At 62.4% G+C, this 22,886-nt stretch overlaps 2 protein-coding genes across 5 annotated transcripts; one reads left to right on the top strand and one right to left on the bottom strand.

Annotated features, from left to right (window-relative positions):
• Positions 1-829: 829 nt before the first annotated feature.
• On the top strand, positions 830-3,803 carry LOC129398478 (sphingomyelin phosphodiesterase 5-like). The gene is made up of 5 exons (XM_063606536.1): positions 830-965; positions 1,112-1,173; positions 1,268-2,213; positions 2,948-3,011; positions 3,095-3,803. The coding sequence occupies exons 1-5, from the start codon at positions 830-832 to the stop codon at positions 3,357-3,359; spliced, it is 1,473 nt and encodes a 490-aa protein (XP_063462606.1). The 3' UTR covers positions 3,360-3,803.
• OPLAH (5-oxoprolinase, ATP-hydrolysing) lies at positions 3,419-16,318 on the bottom strand. 4 transcript variants are annotated; one of them, XM_055116058.2, is made up of 27 exons: positions 15,883-16,318; positions 12,073-12,296; positions 11,810-12,001; positions 11,186-11,285; positions 10,979-11,102; positions 10,702-10,897; positions 10,445-10,610; positions 10,216-10,354; positions 10,062-10,129; positions 9,654-9,919; positions 9,414-9,526; positions 9,154-9,324; positions 8,824-8,961; positions 8,591-8,729; positions 8,353-8,465; positions 7,993-8,144; positions 7,191-7,351; positions 6,971-7,072; positions 6,720-6,894; positions 5,368-5,552; positions 5,142-5,288; positions 4,925-5,059; positions 4,608-4,757; positions 4,328-4,485; positions 4,069-4,229; positions 3,882-3,979; positions 3,419-3,625 (listed from the first exon to the last, which is right to left on the bottom strand). In XM_055116058.2, the coding sequence occupies exons 1-27, from the start codon at positions 16,115-16,117 to the stop codon at positions 3,479-3,481; spliced, it is 4,155 nt and encodes a 1,384-aa protein (XP_054972033.2). In that variant the 5' UTR covers positions 16,118-16,318; the 3' UTR covers positions 3,419-3,478. The 4 variants fall into 4 exon arrangements, with proteins under 4 accessions (XP_054972033.2, XP_054972034.2, XP_054972036.2 ...); XM_055116059.2 differs by having other exon boundaries at positions 12,073-12,287; positions 15,883-16,214; XM_055116061.2 differs by lacking the exon at positions 15,883-16,318 and adding an exon at positions 12,828-14,046 and having other exon boundaries at positions 12,073-12,287.
• Between the last annotated feature and the right edge of the window lie 6,568 nt (positions 16,319-22,886).

Raw genomic sequence — 22,886 nt, forward strand, 5'->3', positions numbered from 1 at the left:
AAGCCTGCATGCAGGAAGGCAACGAGGCCGGCTGTGATGGGAGGGGATTAGAACCCCAACTGAGGAGGCTCCTGGAGCACCAGTGCTTGCCAGCCAAAGAGGATGGCAGGAGGCAACAGTGGACCCACAGGGTCTGAGTTCCAATAGGAATCTTTCAGCAACCAGCAAGGAGTCCGGGGCTGGAGAGGGTATGCAAGGTGTGCCCGGCCCTCCGGGGATGCCTGGGCTGCTGAGCTTCCTGCCTCTGCCCTCCCCACTCCCAGACCTCCAGGGAATCCAGCCAGACACCAGCCTCTTAGTCCCTGGGAAGGGCAGGGAAGAGCTCCTGCCAGAAGCCCCTCCACCTCCCTGCCAGCCAGCAGGAAGGGCAGCCCTGACCCAAACTCCCAGAGCTATTTAAGAGACGCTTGCACCCAGCTGATGGCGGGAGTGTGTGGTAGTTCACAGGCCCAGTTAGAAAGATGGGAGGCCAGCAGAGCCTGGGAGCTACCGGCCGCCCTGTCCTGGGAGCTCCTGAGGGGATGCCAGAGGGCTCCACGAATGGGGAAACGCTTCTGTCGCGTGCCCCGGCAGAGTTGCGCGCAGGGCAGAACCAAAGGTCCCTCCCCCTAGATTGGAAGCTCCATGGGGTAGGGCCACAGGGCCGTCACCACTGCGGGCTGGCCTTCTGGGGGACTTTGCGGGGCGCTGGGCGGGAGTCCATCCCTCCTCAGGTGTCAGGTCTTTGAACTCAGGCGCCCGACACCGCGGGGCCGCAGAGCCACAGAGAGACGCCTAGGGGGTGGGGTGGATTCTGCCGCCCGGGCAGCTGGAGTGCGCGGCCTATTCCATGCTGACCTGCGTGGGGGCGGGTACAGGGGAGCCGGAGGCAGCGCACACTGTTCGCTCCTCACCAGCGCTGCGCCGCCCGCACTCAAGGAAGGTCGTCCTCCACGTGCCGCTGGCTGCATCCCGATCCCGCTTGCGTCGGGCGGGGCTCAGAGGTTCCCGGTGCGACCTTCGCGGGTGGATGGGGCGGGACAAGGAGGATCCAGGGTGGGGATTTGAGATCAGGTCCCTTTCGGGTTTTCTTTTTGAAGCGCCCCTCTGCCTCCGCCCGCGCCTCCGCCAGGCTCGCTGCGTCAGCACCTCACCGGCTTTGCACACAGGCTGTGCCACGCGGCCTTCACCCCTGTGACTCCCCGCAGCTCGCGCGGATGCACCGACGAGTCAGCTTGTCCTCTGGAAGCCAATGAGTCTCCCCGGCGCCCCGTGGCCGAAGAGCTAGGTGTACCATGCAATCCCCGCCCGGCTGGCCCCCGGCGACCGACGCCCCGCGGCCCTCGCCCTTCCCGCCCCCGGCGCTGCCCGCCCTCCACGGCTTGGCCCGCGCGCTGCTGTTCCCGGCCTACTGGGCCCTGGACCAGCTGCAGGGTGGCTGAGGAGGGCGGCGGGCGGCGGCGCGGCGCTGCTGCTGCTGCTGCTGGTCGGCCCGCCCCTGGCGCTGCCCGGCCTGCCGCTCTGGCTGGTGCCGCAGGTTTGGCGCCGCCCCTTCTGCTACCGCTCCCCTCCGCTGTGCTGGGCGCCGCCCGCGCTCTGGCGCCCGCCTGCCGAACCCAGGCGCTGCTTCGTCTTCCTCACCGCCAATCTGTGCCTGCTCCCCGACGGGCAAGCGCGCTTCGGCAACCTACCGCACAGCCAGCGACCGGCCGAGGCCATTGGCGCCGCGCTGCTGGGCGGCGCGCGGCCCGCGCTCTACAGGGCTACGGACTGCAGCCAGCCGTGGCCCAGGGCGCTGCGCGGGACGCTGGTGGCCTCGCTGCCCGTGGGTCTGGACTTTGTGTGCCTGCAGGAGGTATTCGATCTGCGCAGGGCTCGTCGCTTGGTGAATCGCCTGGCGCCCAACCTGGGCCCGTTGCTGTACGACGTGGGCACGCTCGGGCGGCACCTCAAGCTGCTGGACAGCGGGCTGCTGCTGGCCTCGCGCTACCCGCTGCTGCGCGCCACCTTCCGTTGCTTCCCCCACGCACGTGGCGAGGACGCGCTGGCCTCCAAGGGACTACCGTCCGCACAGGTACTGGCCTATCCGGTGCAGCCCGCAGAGGGGGCGGGGGTTCGGCCGAGAAGGCGGAGAAAGCTGGAGCCGTCCGTGGTGTTGCAGGCGAGGCTGGGCAGCCTGGACGGGCGCCGCATCGTGGGATTCCTGCACTGCACGCATTTGCAAGCACTGGCTGGTGAGCCCTGCGGATGGGTCCTCGGAACAGGTCCCGCCTCTCCATAGCGGCTGCTGATCCCTACATTCGCTTGCACCCCGCCCCCCACCTCCCACCCTTTGTTCACTGCCCCCGGCACCGGAATTCCTGAGAAGTGCCTGTCGGGGCTCACAGATCAGGAACTGCGGAGACGGGAGCTGACTGTCCAGGATGCGGTTCCGAATCTGGAGCCAAGCCCACCCCACCCCCCCTCCCCCACGCAGAGGACGGGCCCTTGCGCAGCAAACAGCTGACGCCGCTGCTGGACTGGGCCGAGAAGTTTGGGGCCGAGAAGTTTGAGGCCGACAGAGAACAAAGTGGAGAGGTCGTGGCTTTCAGCGTGCTCCTGGGCGACCTGAACTTCGATAACTGCTCGAAAGGTCCAGCAGGAGAGGAGGGCGAGGAGGGGCGGAGCCAGGAGGCCCGGCCCCGCCCACCGCGCGCCCGCCTCTCTCTGCAGACCACCGGCTGGAGCAGGAGCACGAGCTTTTCCGCTGTTTCCAGGATCCCTGCCGGCTGGGCACGCGCCAAAAGCAGCCCTGGGCCCTGGGTATCGCGCTTGAGGGGAGGGTACCCCCGCCGGCTGGGCACCCGCCAAGAGCAGCCCTGGGCCCTGGGTATCGTGCTTAGGGGGAGGGTACCGGAGCGGGAAGTGGACCTGGGGAGCGCCGTCGGCCGAGGCTCTGGCTGATGCCGCCCTCCCCCGGATCCCCCAGGGACCGCGCTGAGCACCTCCGTGCTCCACCAGTCCGTGGCCTCCTCCCCCAAGATGCCGAGGAGGTGAGTGGCGACCTGGATGTAGGCACTGCCCGCCCGAAGCGCGCAGAGGGGCCCTGGCCTTGATGACACCGTCCCCCTACCAGGGCCCTGGAGCAGGAGAAAGGGCGCCACCTCTACCTGGCCGGCCTTCCCGGCAGAAGCCGCCGAGCTAAGCCCTGGAGAGGTCGGCGCCTGGACTACATCACGTACCGCGGAGTTCCCGGGTGGCTGGGCCTGCGGCACTGGGACGACCCTCAACCTGACTCCCGCCCCCAGGAGGTGGAGCAGGTGACGTTCAGTACCGCCCTGGAGGGGCTCACGGACCACCTGGCAGTGGGCCTGCAGCTCCGAGTTTCAGTGTCCTCCTAAGGCAAGCACAGATGAGGGGCGCGCGGCTGGCGCGCACAGACACGACTCGGAGCACGAACTAGGCGCGGTAGCCGCGTCCCCAGAACCGGGAGACTTAAGGCATCTTTATTGCGGGATCCTCACACGGCCTCCTGGGCCCGGCGATACTCATAGACGCTGCCGTGCTCGGGAAAGGCCAGTGCTTGCGAGGGCGACCCCGGCGATGGGGCGGGGTCCTCCGGGTCCCCATAGCCACCGCCGCCGGGTGTGTGGAGACAGAACACATCCTGTTGGCGCGGGGGGGGGGGGGGAGGCGGGCTCAGTGCAGGCGTGGCCCCTCCCTGTCACCTGCGCAGTCCCCTCCCCACCGGGCAGCGTCCATCACCCGCCCCCATGGACCACGGAGGCCCGGTACGCGCCCCCTTTCCTTCCGGGGCCAAATTAAACTCGGCCTCTGGTCAGGTCTGCAACTGTTCCCCCTCTGTGGGATGGGGCCGGGAGGGGAGGGGAGGGGAGGGGGACAGGACGGGCCGCGGCCCTTACCCCGGGGTACACGGTCACCGACGTCTTGCCGCCCAGATTCACCGTCCGGCCGTTTTTGCGGATCAGCAGGTTTAGGCCGCGGGCGCCAGGCTCGCCCCCTGCGGAGGGAGGCGAGGAGTCCAGAGAGACCAGGGGCGGGGGTGGGGGTGGGGGCGGGGAGGGCCGCGAGGGCTGGGGAACCGCGCACCGTGGAGCCCGTATGGCCGGAAGGCGCGGCGCTCGGTCAGCACTGACAGCAGCGCCTCCTCACGAAAGAGCAGCTCGCGGGTGACGCCGTCGCCGCCTCGGAAGCGGCCTCTGCCCCCCGAGCCCCGCCGCAGCTCGAAGCGGCGCAGGATGACCGGGTACCTGCGAGGGCGAGGGCGAGGACGAGGGCAAAGACTCAGCGTGGCCCGAGCCCCGGCTCCCACCCGGCCGTGCCCCCAGCCTCCGCGCACGCCGCTCACCGGCTCTCCAGGATCTCAGGGTCGGTGATGCGTGTGTTGGTCATGTGGCTGTGCACACCGCTGCGCCCGTGCCAGCTGGGACCCGCGCCCGCGCCGCCCGCCACCGTCTCGTAGTAGCCCATGTGGGCGTTGCCCAGGGTCACGTTGTTCATGCAGCCCTGGTGAGGGCACCTGGTCGCTGCGCTGGGCTGGGGCAGGGCGTCCCCACCTCGCCCTCCCGCTCCTACTCCAGCCTGCCCACCCAGTCCGCCCCCGAGCTGCGCCCACCCCGCCCCCGCACCTGGGAGGCGGCGCAGGCCCCAAAGGCCCCCAGGATGACATCCACCACGCGCTGCGACGTGAGCACGTTGCCGCCCACCACCGCCGCTTCGGGCGACGGGTCCAGGATGGAGCCTCGGGGAATTACCACGCGCACTGGCGCCAGGCAGCCCTGTGCGGGGCGGGCGGCTCTCAGGGGCTCTTGGGGTGGGCTCCAGGAGAAACAGCACCCCACCCCCCGCCCCAGCACCCGTGGGGTCAGACCGTGGCTGGGCCCAGGAGGCGCACTCAGGGTGACCTCGGGCTGGGGCCCCCCCTCGCGCACACACCCCTGCGAACCTGGTTGAGTGGGATGTCGCGGCCCACCAGACAGCGCAGGCAGTAGATGAGGGCGGACAGGGTTATGGCCCGCGGTGCGTTGAGATTACCAAACACCTCCGGCCCAGTGCCGCTGAAGTCAAACACAGCGCTGCCCTGCGCGCCCCGAGGGAAGGGAGAGGCTGTCAGCGGCCGCACCGTGCCCCTGCCGCCTAGAGGCGCTCTCCCCACGGCCCACCTGACTCAGGCTGATCTGCACACGGAGGCGGATGGGGGAACCGTCGTCCATGTGGTCTTCCGAGGACACCTCCAGGGGCAGGCCCCGGGCCTGCCGGGAGGTTCCAAAGGCACGCAACATGTCTCGCACCGCCAGCTCAGCGTTTGCCTGGCAGGGAGCAGGATCAGTGGCGGCCAGGTCATCTGCAGGATGGCCCTGCCGCCCACACTCCTGTGCCCAGGCCCACCTGAATATGGCCCATGTAGGCCTGCACCACGTCCAGGCCGTACTGCCCAATGAGCTCCCCCACCAGCTGGATGCCCTTCTGGTTGGCTGCCACCTGGGCACGGAGGTCCGACAGGTTGTCGTGCAGGTTTCTGGTTCCGCTGCAGTTGGGGACCTTGCCTGGCGCCCGCAGGGCCTCCGTCACCGCTGGATGGACAGTGTCATCACTAAGCCCCTGGCCAACCCTGTCTGCACCCCCAACCCAGGTTTCCCAGATCCAGACAAGGTCTCTGGCCCCTAGAAAGCACCGAGGCCTGGCCTGGGACTGCTCAGCACCTCAGGAAAGCCCCTCTCCTTGAGCCTGGCTCAGGGTCCCCTCTGAGGCAGCCACAAGGCCCTCTGCAGTGTGCCTGTGCATGTCCCTCTGTGGTCCACAACCCCTGCCCCAGCTCACATTGACCAAGGGAGCAGCCAGCAATAGGCCACCCTATCTGTGTCCTCAACACCCAGAACAGCCTGTGGTTCCATTACACCCACCCTCTGCCACCACCCTCCACCCTGGCCACGCCACTTCCCCTGGGCTCCCAGACCTGCAGCCTCAGACCAGGGCTGTTTTTCCCTGTCTCTCCTACCCCCACCCCCACCACAGGCACCCCTGCAGCCTCCATCCCACCTTCCCTGCAGCTGCTCAGTGCCAGGGCCTCCACCTCCAGCTGCCCAAACTTGACCCCTGGCCCCCTCTCCCAAATCCCTCCAAATACCCACCTCCACCTCTAAAACTGTCCCCCACCCCCCACCCTCGCTCTCCACTCAGCCCAAGACATCAGCATCATCCAGGGCAACTGCAGCTTCCCCCCACCTTGCCCCCCAGCCTCCAGGCCACTCTCAAGACCCCGAATCCTCTCTGCACGTGGGCACAGCGGGAGCTCAGCGCAGGCCCAGCTGAAAGCCCTTCACGGCCACGCACCACCCAGTGACTCAGACCTAGGCCCAGAAAACTCTACAGGGGCCTTTGGGCCCTGCCCCTGCCCTGCTGTTTCTCTGCGGACCCCACCCAGTATGACTGCACACGCCACAAGCAGCCACCCACCTTCAAACAGGCTTCTCTCTCCAGCACCCTGACCCTCCACGTCTTGGCTAACTCTCCACCCCCAAAACCACCCCTCGGGAGGCCTTCCTGGGCCCAGGCTGAATTCATCTCAGCTCCTGGGATCCAATCTGCAGCTGCCCTTTGGGGTAACCACCTATCTCCTCCCAGCCTCAAGGCAGGCCTGGGCCTATGGGCTGCATCCCACGGTCCAGCCAGGCCTGCTTGCCAGCAGTGGCCATGTGTCCCAGCCTACAGAAGGCCTGCCCCACCCCACTCCCACTCACCCTCCTCCTGGAAGACGCCCCCCCGGACGAGTTTGAAGGACAGAAAGACGGCACCCTCCTGTTGCAGCACGGTGGAGTGGGGGGGCATGGAGCCTGGTGTGATGCCCCCGATGTCTGCGTGGTGCCCTCGGCTGGCCACATAGAACACAGGCCGCGTCTGACCCGGCCAAAACACCTAGCAGGTAGAGAGCCATGGTCAGCTGCATTGGCCACCCCTGCCCCAGCAGAGGCAGGCGGGCAGCACCCCTCACCGGTGTGATAACAGTCAGGTCTGGCAGGTGGCTGCCCCCGGCACTGGGATGGTTGCTCAGTAGCACGTCGCCAGGGTGGAGATCGGCCCCCAGGTGCTGAATCTGAAACCAGGAGATGGGTGCAGAGTGGGCACAGGGGAGCAGGGGCCAGAGCGGGGGGGGGGGGGGGGGGTGGAGCGTGAGGGAGGGGGATGGAAGGGTGAGGCGGGGGAAGGGCCACCTGGAACTGCACCGTCTCCTGCATGGCACCCAGGTGCACAGGGATGTGGGGGGCATTGGACACCAGCCCCCCATCGGGCCCAAAGAGGGCACAGGAGAAGTCCAGGCGCTCCTTGATGTTGGTGGAGATGGCTGTGCGCTGCAGGATGCGGCCCATCTGCTCTAGGAGCACAAAGTGACCAGGCCCGCTGGCCCCACCCACCCACAGCCTGGCCCCGGGAAAGGGAGGAACAGGACCCACCCACCCACAGCCTGGCCCCAGGAAAGGGAGGAACAGGACCCACCAGGGCTCAAACCCAGGACCCAGGAAAAACCCAGCAGCTTTTTCCTGGGGAAGACCAAGGTGACGGTGTGCCCACTTGGCCACGTCTTAGCCTATGTAAAGGACACCACCTTCCCCAGCCCCGCCTGGAGCCCCCAGCAAGAACCCGGTGCCACCCCTCGACCCTCCCACCCTGCCTGGCACAGCAAGAACCTGGTTCCTAGGCTCTTGATCTCTGGGCTCCCAGCAAGCTGCTGGCCTGACCCTGCACAGATGGGTTCCCTGTGCTGTCCTCAGTATCCCTTCCTTAGCTAGGAGGGCACTCCCCGGATCACATGGCTGCAGGTAAGGGGGGAAGGTGTCCTCCCTGCCCAAGGTTTATTCTCATGGCCAACTGCACCACACCAGTGCTGCGGCCACACTGCCCGCCCCGTCACCAGGGGGTCCTGCTTCTGCCTCTCCCTTTGGGCACAGCCCTGCCAGCCACCCCATGACACAGCCGGCGCCTCATCCCACAGGGAGCCTGGCGGCGGCCACTCACCAGCAATGCTCATGAAGCGGTGTGAGAAGATGGACAGCTGGATAGGGTCCAGCTGGGGGCCCACTGTGCCGGGGACTTCGGCCCCCACGGAGATGCAGATGTCCCCTGTCTTGGTCACCTCTGCCTGGCAACCTGGCTCCACCAGGATGGTGCTAGGGAGCAGAGGGCACAGAGGGGCTGCATGGGGCCAGGCGACACCCCTCCAACCAGAGATGCCACGGCCCCAGGCCAGGGGCCACCCCAACGATGGTGGGATACAGAGTCCTGCAGGCCCCTGCAGCCTTGGGCCAGAGAACCCTGCACCAGGGGCCCCGCAGTGGACCCGTCCACATCCTCCACCCTGGCCGGACCTCAGCCCACCTGTTACTGTCGATGATGAGGCAGGGCCCATGGAGCTTGTGCCCATAGCCCAGCTCTGCCAGCAGGTACACAGGGGTCTCCTGGTAGCCCCCCTCAAAGTAGCACTGGGTCATCTGCAGAGGGTGCGGGTGAGTACAGCGCCCGGGCCCAGCACCCTCCCCGATGCCTCTCACAGGGCTTGGTCCCCATCCCGGTGCCCCATGGGTGCTGTCAGGCTGGCACAGGCAGGACCACCAACCTTGTCCACCCGGGGAGGCCCGGTCTGGGCTTTGGGGGCATCCTCGAGGCGAAGACCACTGCGGCCGGTGCCCCGCACTCGCACATCGTCCACGACCACCGGCCGCTCAGGGATGACAAAGCCAAACTCCCTCATGTACCTGCACTCCCCACGGGGACCCAAGGAGTGGTCAGAGTGAGGCGGCCAGACAGGAGGGCCCCTTGCCAGGGATCCGGAGTCAGGAAGCCACGTACCGCTCCACGAAGGCTGCCCCGAAGTCCCCCGCACGGGGCGAGCGGGCTGTGGCTGGGTGCTGGTGGGCAGACACCATCAGAGCACAGTCCGTGCCCCGGTAGCGCAGGTGCAGGAAGCTCTCAGTGCTGATCTGGGACCTGCAGCCGGTGGTTGGGGGCACTCACACCAAACCCCCTGCCCTGACCCCACCCCACCCAGCGCCCGGCAAGGACACCTGTTCTGCTTCTCGCGCACCCCGGGACCACCTGGGAAGTCATCAGGCAGAACACCCACCAAGGGCGTGGTGAGGACAACGTAAGCCCTCTGTCCAGGGCACCCTGGGAGCCCACCTGGGGAAGCCCTGGGCCTGCAGAGCATCCACACACTGCTCCTCCAGGCGGCTCAGCCTCTGGTCCAGCTGCACGAAGGTCTCAGGCGCGTAGAGCAGGGAGCAGGGTTCCTGTGCCTCATGCACCACGTCAGCCAGGGCCAGCCCCAGGGCCGACAGCAGCCCACTGTGCCTGCAGGGATGGGCAGCATGGCAATGGGAGGTCACCTCCCAAGCCCGGCGCAGATCACACCACCTCCGTGCACCCACACCCAGGCCCACCTGTGGATGTGCACCGTGTCCATGCCCAGGGCCCGGGCGATGGCACATGCATGCTGCCCACCAGCTCCCCCAAAGCAGGCCAGCACATGGGCTGAGGGGTCATGGCCTCTTGCCTAGGGAGACAGAAGGGGTCAGTGGGCTCTCCTACTCTACCCCATCCAGCCCCCGGCCTGAGCAGGAGGCGTGGGGCAGGGAGCAGGGCTGGGGGCAGGACAGGCGGGAGAGCAGAGGTGGACGTACCTGCGTGAGTGCACGGATGGGCCGGCACATGGCCTCGTTGGCCACGCGCACGAACCCCATGGCCACCTCCTCCAGGCTCAGCGGGGAGGCCGGGCAGGGCCCTTTGGTCAGGAAGCTGTTGACCTCAGTGGCCACAGCCTCCAGGGCTTTGCGGGAGGCCTCAGGGGAAAGTGGTTGGTCCTCTCCCGGCCCAAAAATGCAGGGGAAGGAGGCAGGCAGCAGGCGACCCAGGACCAGATTAGCATCCGTCACTGTCACAGGGCCCCCTGGGAGGTGGACAGGGTGTGGGGCTTGGGGGCTGGAGGCAGGGAAGCAGGAGTAGGCAGCAGGGATAGGGCTGACAGGAGGTGCTGGGCCTGGGGCGGCAAGCGGAGGGCAGGGCCAGGCCGGACAGATCCTGACTCTTACCTTTGCGGTAGCAGGCAGGTCCTGGGTGGGCTCCTGCTGACTCGGGCCCAACCACAAAGAGGCCAGACCTAGGGGAAGGAAGGGCTGGGGTTGGAGTTGGACATGAGGAGGGAGACAGGGCTGGGGTCCCAGCCTGGGAAGCAGGACAGCTGACCTGAAGAAGAGGCGGGAACCCCCTCCTGCTGCCACGGTGTTGATGTCCAGCTGCGGGGCCTGGAGGGTGACGCCAGCTGTGCTGGCCTCGAAGACGTGCTCGAATTCCCCAGCATAGCGGCTCACATCCGTGGACGTGCCTGGCAGGGGTGGGGTGCTGGTGGGTCACTTGAAGACCCAGGGGCCCAGCAGCTGAGCCTCCCCGAGACCCCAGCCCTCGGCCCTCATACCTCCCATGTCAAAGCCGATGACAGGCTGGCCACCCTCCTGCTGGTAGGTGGTGGCTGAGTAGCCCACCACGCCGCCGGCCGGGCCCGAGAGCACAGCACGGGAGCCACTGAAGGCGTCCATGGGCGCCAGGCCGCCATCGGAGCGCATGAACAACACCTGCACATCCTGCGAGCGGGCAGCAGGCGGGCCATGAGGGGCAGGCCAAGGCCCAGGCCCAGGCCCAGGAGTGGGCAGTGGAGGGGCCTCACAGCCTCACCTTGAGTTGGCCCTGGAAGCCACGGCAGAAGCCCTGCACGTAGCGTTGGATGGCGGGCGTGAGGTAGGCGTCGGCACAGGCCGTGTGCCCCCGAGGGACGATGCGCACCATGGGCATGGCCTCCGAGGACAGTGACACGTGCGTGAAGCCCAGCTCCCGGGCCAGCACACCCACCTGCTGCTCATGCTGGGCCCACCTATGACAAAAACCCAGCGGCGCCTCGTCTCCCACCAGGCCCGGCACCTGCTCCCGCGGCCCACAGCCCCACCTCACTCACGTGTACGAGTGCATGAGCACCACGGCCAGGCTGCGGATGCCTCGAGATAGCAGCCCCTCCAGCTTCCCACGCAGGGCCCCCAGGTCCACAGGCTGCTGCACTTCCAGCAGGTCCCCCGTGCGGCCTTCCAGAAAAGCCCAGGAGGCCCCGTTAAAGGCCAGCAGGACCCTCCGGCCCCAGATCCCACAGCAGCGGCGGCACACACACCTTTCACAGGCGTCCCGGTGCCCGCCTCTCCACGGTGCAGCACCACGCGTTCGTCCACCTCCAGCACCTCTTCATACAGCACCTCAGGCATGGGCACGGCCTGGGGGCGGGCAGAGACTCAGAAGAGGCCCAGGCCTGAGGGTCCATGCCGGGGTCCTGTGTGAGTGGGTGGTACAGGTGAGTGGCTGTGTCCCAACAGGCCGGTCGGCAGGCCCAGGAGAGTCATACCTGGCAGCCCCAGCAAGGCTCACCAAGGGGGCAGCTCTCCACCCCCTAGGCAGCTGAGTGCAGCCAACTGCTCCACCCCCACGAAGGCAGCTTCTTCCGGAAACGCAGCAGTAGGTGCGGGGTTCCACCCCTCCTCTGCCTGAACAGGGCTAGCTTGGGTGGCCCCACACCAGCGTCCAGGGTGGGCATGGCGGCAGGCAGGAACAGGGCATCCTGTGCCCACTCCGAGGGCTAGGAGAACTTGGGGTCCCACTGGGAATTCGGGAGCTTCCTCTTTCTTTGTCGGCTGGTGCCCATGAGCCATCTCTAATCCAACAAGTGCTCTCCCCACAGAGTCAAGGCATCCCTGGGGGGCGTACACCACACAGCCTGGTCCCCAGCCAACATGGAGCTCACCAGGTCAAAGAGGTCCCCACGGGCTTGGGTGCCAATGTGCAGCAGGTCTCGGAAGCCACGTGTCACCAGCAGCGCCACCCGCTCCCCCTTCCGCTCCAGCAGTGCGTTGGTGGCCACTGTGGTGCCCATGCGGATGCTGGCGATATGACTGGAGTCCAGCGGCTGGTCCCGGGGCAGGAGCATGCCGGCCTCCTGGGGACCACGTGGTCAGTGTGGGGCTTCTGGCCGTGGGGTCCCTGTCCACCCGCTCCGCCCTGGCCCACCTGCTCCAGGATGCGGCGGATCCCTTCGGTTGGCGCGTCTGCATAGTTGGCAGGGTCCTCTGAGAGCAGCTTTAAGACCCGCACGTGCCCCCCTGGGCACTGGGCAAAGACGTCTGTGAAGGTACCCCCACGGTCGATGGCAAAGTGGAAGCGGCCCTCGGGGCTGCCCATGGTGGTGGGGCTGGGGTCCCACAGGAGCTCTTCAGCTGGTAGCCCTGGAAAAACTGGGCAGAGGCGGGGTCAGCCCGGGCTCACCTGCAAGTGGGACTAGAGGCTCCCCAGCCCTGCGCATGCGGGGGGTTCCTGAGGGAGAGACCCACGGGCACGACTCTGGGCAGAGCCAGAGCCGCAGGCCCAGCTCCGAGGGCAGCCTGGGCCCGAGCGAGAGCCTGGCCGGCGGTCAGCGGCCTGATGCCCCCATGCCCCGCATCGCGCTTCTCCGGGCCCTGGCCTGGGCCGAAACCCAGGCAGTGGAGCAGGCACGGGAGGTGGGGACGCCGCTGGACCCTGCAGCCCTCGGGCGGGGTCCCTCAGCACGAAAGAGGCACGGGAGTGCGGGGAGGGGGTTTGGGGCGAGCTGGCCGGGGGACCCCACTTCCCGCTTTGCTCGACCTTCGACCCAAACCTGGCGGGCCCCGGGACAGGACGGAGCCTGAGCACCGACGGGGCGACCCGAGGCGGGGACGCGTGAGGAGCGGCCCGGGAGGCAGCGGGGAAGGGGCCGCGGAGGGGAGGCCGCCCGGCGCAGGCCCCACCTGGCGCTCGGCTCCGGCTCGGTCGCTCGCGGTCGGCTCTGCCTGCGCTCCCGGCGGCCCTGCCCGCACCAGCCTCGCCTCGGGGAGGAGCCTACAGGGCCCGCCCCCCGCGCCACTGGTCCCGGCACTCGCGGTTACATCAGGCCGGGCCCGCCCCCCGCGCCTCCGTCCTCGCCCTGCGCTTCCCCGGGCCGCGGGCGCAGGATCAAGGGCACCTTGGCTCTGCGGCCCTCGGGTCTCCAGCCCCGGGCCTGCGCTCGCCTAGCGTGGGCGCCCCGGGATCCCACCTCCAGGTGTCCTGGGCAAGGGGAGCTGGCAGCCCAGGCCACAACAGGGCTTCCCACTGGCGGACGCCCTTCCCCGTGGAGGGGGCGTTGAAGGACAGAGAGGAGAGGGGAGGCCCTGCGGCCTTCTCTACCAGCCCCGGCTCCCGGCCCCGTGGGCCTCTCCTGTGCGGTATCTCTGGCCTTCTTCACCGGGTCTCCCTCATCTCCAGCCCTCCTTGTGTCAGAGGCGTGTGAACCAGAGCAACTCCATCTTGAATAGCAGCTGGCTAAAAAGAGGCCGAAACCTACTGGGCTGCACTCCCGGACGATTAATGCATTCTAAGTCACAGGATGAGATAGGAGGTCAGCACAAGACACAGGTCATAAAAACCTGCATCTCCCAGCCTGGCCAACATGGTTGAAACCCCCTCTCTACTAAAAATACAAAAATTAGTCAGGCATGTGGCACGCGCCTGTAATCTCAGCTACTGGGAGGCTGAGGCAGGAGAATCGCTGGAACCCGGGAGGCGGAGGCTGCAGTGAGCAGAGATCGTGTCACTGCACTCCAGCCCAGGCCACAGAGCGAGACTCCGTCTCAAAAAAAAAAAAAAACAAAAAAAACCCCTGTATCTGATAAAACAGGTTGCAGTAAAGAAGCTGGCCAAACCTACCAAAACCATCGTCCTACACTCCCCGCAGCGCCATGGCGGTTTACCAGGGCCACAGCAACGGCAGGAAGTTACCCTATATGGTCTAGAAAGGGGAGGCATTAATAATCCACCCCTCGTTTAGCATATCGTCAGAAATAACCATAAAAATGGGCAACCGGCCTGGCACGGTGGCTCACGCCTGTAATCCCAGCACTTTGGGAGACCGAGGCGTGTGGATCATGAGGTCAAGAGATCAAGACCATCCTGGCCAACATGGTGAAACCTGTCTCTACTAAAAATACAAAAATTAGCTGGGTGTGGTGGCACACACTTGTAGTCCCAGCTACTTGGGAGGCTGAGGCAGGAGAATCGCTTGAACCCAGGAGGCGGAGCTTGCAGTGAGATGAGATCGCACCACTGCACTCCAGCTTGGCGACAGAGTGAGACTCTGTCTCAAAAAAAAAAAAAAAAAAAAAAAAAGGGCAACCAGCAGCCCTCGGGGTGTTCTGTCTATGGGGTAACCATTCTTTATTCCTCTACTTTCTTAATAAACGTGCTTTCACTTTAGGCACTCGCCCTGAATTCTTTCTTTCAAGAAATCCAAGAACCCTCTCTTGGGGTCTGGATTGGGACCACTTTCCTGTAACATTTGTGCCAAGGGCAGTGGACTCCAGCTCCCCATAGACAGGGATGGGGCCCAGGATCAGGCACTTAGGAACCCCTCCCCATGGATGGGCTGCTGCTCATGTCCAGATGACTGCCCTCTAAGTGGCACGTGCCCGCTGTGATGCCACCCCCAGACTCCATGCCCATGGACCTCCTAGTGCCTTCCCATCCTGAGGCCCAGCTGAGGCCCCAGATGATCATGCCACGCCCACATGCAGGAGCCCCACCTGCCTGCTCTGAGCAGTCTGTGGGAAGCAGCTCTGGTCAGCAACCCCACATCAGCCCAGGACCTTCCCCACCAGCCATACAGCCTCTGCCCGGCCAGCCCACACTCCTGCGGGACTGCCCTGCCTTCTGGTTTCCACCCATTCCCAGCACAGCCTCTTGGTCCTGCCTGTCAGCCCAGGATCTATCAGGAGAGATTCCCACACCCCACCCACCCACACCCCCACCATCTGCTGCCCTGTATGCACTCAGGCTGCCCGCCAGGCCTGTGCTGTAGACCCCAAACTCTCTCACTGCCCTCCACCATCCCCAGCCACCCCCTCGCCTCTCTGTTCACTCCAGGGGCCTGTGCTATCCACTCACAGACGAAACCTCTAAGGGCCTGTCCCCACGCTCCCTAGCGGCACCCCACTGCCGTGCACCTCCAGGTGTCCACCTCCCACCTCCGCCTGCCTCCTGGGCTCTCCTGACCCCACTCCACTGCGCGTCTCGGGGGCAGACCAACAAAAGCCAACTCCCACCCACCCAGGCTCAGGCCTCCCCTGGCTGCCCCACCTGCCTCCTACCCCACTGGGCCTTTATCTCTGTCCCTCCATGTTGCTGGGTGCCAGCTTCCCCTTGGCAATGCCACGCAGCCCCTCCACAGCAACCAGAGGCAGCTCCAGGCCTGCGGGATGGCCCGGCCCCTACTCTCTAGTGGCGCCTCTGACTGCATGGCCAGACACGTCCCAAAACCAAGCCCCAGGCCACCTACCAGTGGCCCACTCCAGCAGCAGCTCCCCCACCCAGCGAGCTGCCCCAGCCCCATTCTCATCCCCACACCCAATCTGCCAGAAGTCCTGTTACTTTCACCTTCAGAACACAGAGCTGCTACTTCTCACACCTCCACCCCGGCCAGGCTTCCATCACGTTCCCCCAGGGATGTGGCTGTCCCCACCGCCAGAGAGCGCAGGGCTGGGAGGACAGAGTCTGCCGTTGCAGTGACTCTGACAGCTTCAGGCACAGACAACTTGCACCCACCTCAGGGCCTGGCACAGGCTGTTCCCTGGGCCTGGAAAGCCGCGCCCCAGCCTGGCAGCTCCCTCGCCCGCTCAGGCTCTGCTCAGAGGTCACTTTCCCAGACCTGGCACCTTCTCCCCGCCGCACGTCCTGGAAGAGCCCCAGGGCCCTGGCTTTGCTCCAGAGGCACCGCAGCACCCAGCGGGTTTGCCCATCTCCACAGAGTCTTGGGGCCCCGGTACGGCTCACCTCTCTCAGCATTCTTGAATTTGATCGTTCTCCGCCTGGGCAGCCGGGGACTGGCAGCCACCTCAGCCAGGAACCCGGAGCTGCAGAAGCCCAGGCTGCTGCCGCGGTTCCTGAGCACCAGCTTCAGCTCCTGGTTCTCCTGGATGAGCTGCACCAGCCGCCGCAGCTCTTCGTTCTCCTGTGCCAGCCGCTGGATCTCCTGCCGCAGGCCCTCATAGCTGCTGAGGAGGGACATGCCTGGCAGCCAGCGGCGGCAGCTGGCGGGGGCCAGCGGGCCGGCCAGGGACAGCAGACCCTGCTATTGTGAGGTCAGCAGCTGCCCCTGCCCCCGCGCCTCAGCCGCATTCCGGGCCTTCAGGGTCAGGACCCAGCTGTTCCAACCACCCCCGTGGCAGAGGTGGCCTGACCTCTGACCTCCAGCCCCCTGAGGGCCAAATGACCAGTGGGTGCCCAGAACTGTCCCAGGTCTCTGGCTCACTCCAGGAATCCTCCTCCTAGAAGATGGAAGCTTCTTTGACCCGGCCAAGCCCAGGTGTGTCGTGGGGGAAGGGATATGGGATGCAGGCCTCCGCACCCACCCATCTGACAGCCCACTGGCCACCAGCCACAGCCTCCAGGACTGGCCATGCCAGGACATAGTTTTAGGCAACCAGGTGTGGTATGTCGGCAGTCACGGTTGGCACAGCTTCTGAAGGGATCAGGAAGGGTGGGTGCGTGGCTGCCCTGCAAGATGGGGCCCAGCAACAGCAGGAGCTGGACAGCAGCAACCAGGGCAGGCCAGGGCTACAGGGGCAGAGCCAGCCGAGAGCACGCTAGGAGAGCACGGGAGGGGGCTGCAGGCCAAGGGATGCACCAGGCAGTGCTAGAGCCACCACAAGGGAGGCTGGGCCTGTTTCTGGGGGCACAGGGCCTTGGCATTGTCACATGGAGGTTGCAGCGAGCAGGCAGGTGCCCTGGAAGAGGCACCACATCTGGGCCATAACCTCAAGGAAGGGGATGGGCCAGGCGGCCCACCAGAGGCTGAGGACCAGGACCTAAAGACACACCTCCCCAGGGACAGGAGAGCCACCCTCACCCTCAATGGTGACAGTGGTTTGCATTTTAGATCACATAAAGGACTTTCTTCTTCTATCCAATCTGTCTTTTTTTTTTTTTTTTTTTTTTTTGAGACGGAGTCTCCCTCTGTCGCCCAGGCTGGAGTGCAGTGGCGCCATCTGGGCTCACTGCAAGCTCCGCCTCCCAGGTTCACGCCATTCTCCTGCCTCAGCCTGCCAAGTAGCTGGGACTACAAGTGCCCGCAACCACGCCTGGCTAATTTTTTTGTATTTTTTTTAGTAGAGTCGGGGTTTCACTGTGTTAGCCAGGATGGTCTCGATTTCCTGACCTCGTTCGTGATCCGCCCACCTCGGCCTCCCAAAGTGCTGGGATTACAGGCGTGAGCCACCGCGCCCAGCCTCCAATCTGTCTTTAAAGGGACACTTCTGCACAGTTACTTTGGTTTTCTGGCTTTTTCTTACATTATGATTATTATGTATTTTACATCATTTTTCTCTTTTGCTTGTTTGATGGTCTAGTTTCCACCTGCTGATTTGTAGACTGTCCTGGGATTCTCAAACTCCTTTCCCTGGCTACTCGAGTGGAGCCATCGCAGGGCCCCTCACCTGTGCGAGTGGGGGCAGTGCTCCTGAGACTAGTCCTCCAGGAGACTGGGGGCAACTGTACTGAATCCCAACAGAAATTGTGACAATTTAAGTAATTCTCGGCCGGGTGCGGGGGCTCACGCCTGTAATCCCAGCACTTTGGGAGGTTGAGGCGGGCAGATCACCTGAGGTCAGGAGTTCGAGACCAACCTGGCCAACATGGTGAAACCCCGTCTCTACTAAAAAAAAAATACAAAAATTAGCTGGCCGCGATGGCAGGCACCTGTAATCTCAGCTACTCAGGAGGCTGAGGCTGGAGAATCACTTGAACCTGGGAGGCAGAGGTTGCAGTGAGCTGAGATCGTGCCACTGCACTCCAGCCTGGGCAACAGAATAAGACTCTGTCTCAACTACAATAAAATAATTCCTATAATTAGGAAAAAAATGGAGTAGAGTATTTTTATTTTATTTTATTTTATTTACTTTTTTTTTTGAGATGGGGTCTCACTCTGTCACCCAGGCTGGAGTGCAGTGGTGCAATCATAGCTCATCGAAGCCTTGACCTCCCAGGCTCAAGGGATCCTCCTACCTCAGCCTCCCAAGTAGCTGGGACCACAGATGCATGCACCACCATGCCTGGCTAGTTTTTTTTTTTTTTTTTTTTGGTAGAAACAGGGTCTCGCTATGTTTTGTTTTGTTTTTTGAGATGGAATCTTGCTGTCACCCAGGCTGGAGTGCAGTGGCGTGATCTCAGCTCACTGCAAGCTCTGCCTCCCGGATTCACGCCATTCTCCTGCCTCAGCCTCCCGAGTAGCTGGGACTACAGGTGCCTGCCACCACACCTGGCTGATTTTTTTTTGTATTTTTAGTAGAGACAGGGTTTCACCGTGTTAGCCAGGATGGTCTCTATCTCCTGACCTCGTGATCCCTCCGCCTTGGCCTCCCAAAATGCTGGGATTACAGGCATGAACCACTGCACCTGGCCCGGGGTCTCACTATGTTGCCCAGGCTGGCCTTAAACTCCTGGCCTCCTGCCTTGTTCTCCCAAAGTGCTGGGATTACAGGTGTGAGCCACCACACCTGGCCGAAGTAGAGTTTTTCTCTTTTTTTTTTTTTTTTTTTTTTGAGACAGAGTCTCACTCTGTCACCCAGGCTGGAGTGCAATGGCACCATCTCAGCTCACTGCAACCTCTGACTCCTGGGTTCAAGCAATTCTCCTGCCTCAGCCTCCCAAGTAGCTGGGACTACAGGTGTGTGCCACCATGCCTGGCTAATTTTTTTGTATTTTTAGTAGAGACAGGATTTCACCCTGTTGGCCAGGCTGTTTTCAAACTCCTGACCTCAGGTGATCCACCCACCTTGGCCTCCCAAAGTGCTGGGATTAGGGATTACAAGTGTGAGCCACCAAGCCTGGCCTGGAGTAGAGTATTTCTGATAGTTGGAGAGATTTTACCCCAAAAGAATGAGAGACTCGGCCAGGCGAGGTGGCTCATGCCTGTAATCCCAGCACTTTGGGAAGCCGAGGCAGGCGGATCACCTGAGGTCGGGAGTTTGAGGCCAGCCGGACCAACGTGGAGAAACCCCGTCTCTATTAAAAATACAAAATTAGCCAGGCGTGGTGGTGCATGCCTGTAATCCCAGCTACTCGGGAGGCTGAGGCAGAAGAATCGCTTGAACCTGGGAGGCAGAGGTTGTGGAGAGCCGAGATCACACCATTGCACACCAGCCTGGGCAACAAGAGTGAGACTCTGTCTCAAAAAAAAAAAAACAAAAAAAAGAATGAGAGGCTCAGTCAGTCAACTTTCAACTCACACACTCCGAAAGCCAGAGGGTAGAGCGTGATAGGCAGAATTCTCAGAAGGCTTCCAGGATTTCCTGCTGTACGTGCCGTGCATAATCCCCAGGACTGTGAATAAGATGGACTTTACTCCCACGATTAGGTTATGTTTTTTGACACTGCTGGGGGATAAAGGAGATGGTCTTGGGTGAGCCTAACCTAATCACGTGATCCTTCCAAAGGATGGGTCTCTTTCCAGTGGAAAGAACTCAAAGCATGAAAGAGATTCCACACAGGGGAGAGTCTCCACTGCTGGAGGAGTCTGAGAGCAAGGAATGTGGGCAGCTTCCAGGAGTTGACATATCATGGTAAAAATACTGGAAAGCAAAGACAAAGAGAAAGCTTTGAAAGTTAACAAGATAAAAAAATGATTCATCACATATAAGAGAACCCCAAATAAGATGAACACCTGACTCCTCAGAAGAAGCAGTGGAGACCAGAAGACTCAAAGTCAGAAAAACACTGTCAAGCAAGAATCCGATATTTAGGAAAACCACTTTTGAAAATGAAGGTGAAATAAAGACAGTTCAAGATGAACAAAGATAGAAAATGTGTTGGCCGGGCACAGTGGCACACGCCTGTCATCCCGGCACTTTGGGAGGCTGAGGCGGATGGATCACCTGAGGTCAGGAGTTCGAGACCAGCCTGACTAACATGGTGAAACCGCATCTCTACTAAATACATAAATTAGCCAGGCATGGTGGCAGATGCCTGTAATCCCAGCTACTTGGGAGGCTGAGGCCGGAGAATCGCTTGAACCCAAGAGGCGGAGGTTCAACCTGCCGAAACAACCTGCCGGCCTGCATTCCTTCCTGATAGAGACCACTGGCCACAGAGTGGCTCTACGGCTATGGAGGAAGCACAGGGAGGGGTTTTGTGTCCTCTGCTGCACCATTTGACGCTGGAAGCCTGAAAACCCCACCCTCAGATCACGATAATGCCACCATTTTTTGAACATGAGTCCCATGGGGAGGCATGAAGCTAAATTGTGCGTTTGTGTGCTCCCCTTTCATAAATATTCATGACTCCTCTTATAGCTCATTGAATATGTATATTTGGCCACTCCCTTCAGCATAAATTCCTGTTCCCCTTGCCCCTCCCATGAAGTGTCTGTTTTTGACTTCTGACTGGAGGCTACGCTTCCCTGCCTGTCAGAATGGCCGCCCTGCAGACTGCAACCCTTTATGAGAAATAAAGCTCTCCTTTCCAAATGTATAAACCTCGCCATTCTTCAGTTGACACCACCACCATGGCTGCCACTTTAGACGAACACGCTGCCCTGGCCCTTGGGAGGCAAGTCCAGTTCTCATGCTGTGGAATCTGACTGGCCTGTGCGGGAAGAGTGTGGGGAAGTGATGCTCTGTGTTCTCCGGGCCTCCACCTGAGACCCCACACAGGGCAGGACGCCCAGTGGGCTGTGCGGCCCTCTCACTTTGGAAATTGACCAAGGGGCATACAGCAAAGCAAGAAGCATTTATTCAAGAAGATCTACTAAGTCTTGATCAGAACAGGGGGAATCTGTGGTGCTTGAGCTCAGCCTGCTTCCCCCGGTCCCTGGCTCCATCACAAAAGTTCTACTCCAGGAGGTGCAGCTGAGGACACGGGTTCCTTCCTCCCAGCTCCTGGCTGCAAGGCAGAGGCACCACACAGGGAGGGACACGCCGAGAAGACGAGGCCTCCCATCCCCCAACACCTGCCGCAGCACAGGGGTCTCACTCCGGGAGAAGCAGGCCACCACGCCCACCCCCAGGTCCACAGATGCTGCCCCAGTGCGACGCGGTGGCAGGGCTGGCTGCTGCATGGGGCTGCCTTCCTTAGGAAGCACAGTGTGGGAAAGTCACGCCTAAGGTGCGTGGCAGGCTGTGGGAAGCTCAGTGGAGAGCAATTAGGAAAAAGCGGACAGCTGTGTGAAACTGATAGCAGCAAATGAAATGGCAGGCCAGCCTGGAGTGTAGCTGAAAACCAGGGACAGAGACGACAAAGAAAGGACCCTGCAGATACTGCATCCACCCCTGGGAGTCCAGAAGCCTCTGCACCGGTGCCAGGCTGCACCCAGGCTGAGTGGTTGGGTGTGCTGGCTGTCTATTGCTGCCCTCACAAATCACCACAGACTTGCAGGTTTAAAACAACAGAAACTTACTATCTTACAGTCCCGGAGACCAAAAGTCCAAGATGAGTCTTATGCGGCTAAAATCAAGGCTTTTACAGGGATGGTTCCTTCTGGAGGTTCCAGAGGAAAGCAGGTGCCCTGCCTCTTCCAGCTCCTGGTGTGTGCCAGGACTGCTTGGCTTGCAGCCGCATCACTCTGATCTCTACCCAGGTGGTCCCACAGCCTTCTCTTCTCCTGTAGTCAAATCTCCCTCCATTTCCCTCCTAAAGGACGCTTGGAATGACATTCAGGGCCCACCGGGTCACCCGGGATCGCCTCCCCGCCTCAGCCTCCTTAACTGCATCTCATCTGCAAAGTCTTTTTTGCCAAATGAGGTACATTCATAGGCTTCAGTGATTCGGGCCTGAGTATCTTTGGGGTTGTTATTTAGCCACCACGCTTGCTGAATGCGGAGCCGATTGGAAAGCTTTCCAACCACACACACATCCATCAGCAAAGGATGGAGCTGCTTTATCCCACCAAACCCCAGGCTGGAATCACCCCAAAAACAGCAGCATGGGGGTTCCCCCAAGGGAGTGCCCCAAACTGTCACAAGATTGAGCCTATTGGGATTCCAAAGAAAGAAGCACTAAACGCCAGGGTGACTAGTCCAGAGCATTAATTAGGGGAGCTCAGGAACAGAGAGCTGCAGCAGTCCTTGAAACAAGGAGAAAAAAGGGCTGTTCTGCCCGGGTGTGCCCAAAGCAAGGTGGCCGGGGAACGGAGTTTATGTGTGGGTTTAAGGCATTTGGCTCAGGGCCGGGCCAGTTTCTTTCTAGTAAACCTTTATTAGTGCCTGGGAAAGTTCAAGGTCCCGGTGTGGGTTCAAACCTGCTGGAAAAAAACTGCGGCTGGTGAGTCACAGAATGGTCAAGGCCCTCTGATTTTTGGTCAGGACACAGAAGGAAACTGGGAGAAGCTTGGGGGGCGTGGCTCACGCCTGTAATCTCAGCACTTTGAGAGGCTGAGGTGGGTGGATCACGAGGTCAGGAGTTCAAGACCAGCCTGGTCAACATGGAGAAACCCTGTCTCTACTAAAAATACAAAATTGAGCTGGGTGTGGTGGCGGGTGCCTGTAATCCCAGCTACTTGGGAGGCTGAGGCAGGAGAACCGCTTGAACCCAGGAGGTGGAGGTTGCAGTGAGCCGAGATCACACCACTGCACTCCAGCCTGGGCAACAGAGCAAGACTCCATCTCAAAAAAAAAAAAAAAAAAAAAATTGGGGCTGGGCGTGGTGGCTCATGCCTGTAATCCCAGCACTTTGGGAGGCCGAGGCAGGTGGATCACCTGAGGTCAGGAGTTCAAGACCAGCCTGACCAAAATGATGAAACCCCTTCTCTATTAAAAATACAAAACATTAGCCGGGCATGGTGGTGC

This window comes from Pan paniscus, chromosome 7 (genome assembly GCF_029289425.2).
Source record: "Pan paniscus chromosome 7, NHGRI_mPanPan1-v2.0_pri, whole genome shotgun sequence".
NCBI classification, from domain to species: domain Eukaryota; kingdom Metazoa; phylum Chordata; class Mammalia; order Primates; family Hominidae; genus Pan; species Pan paniscus.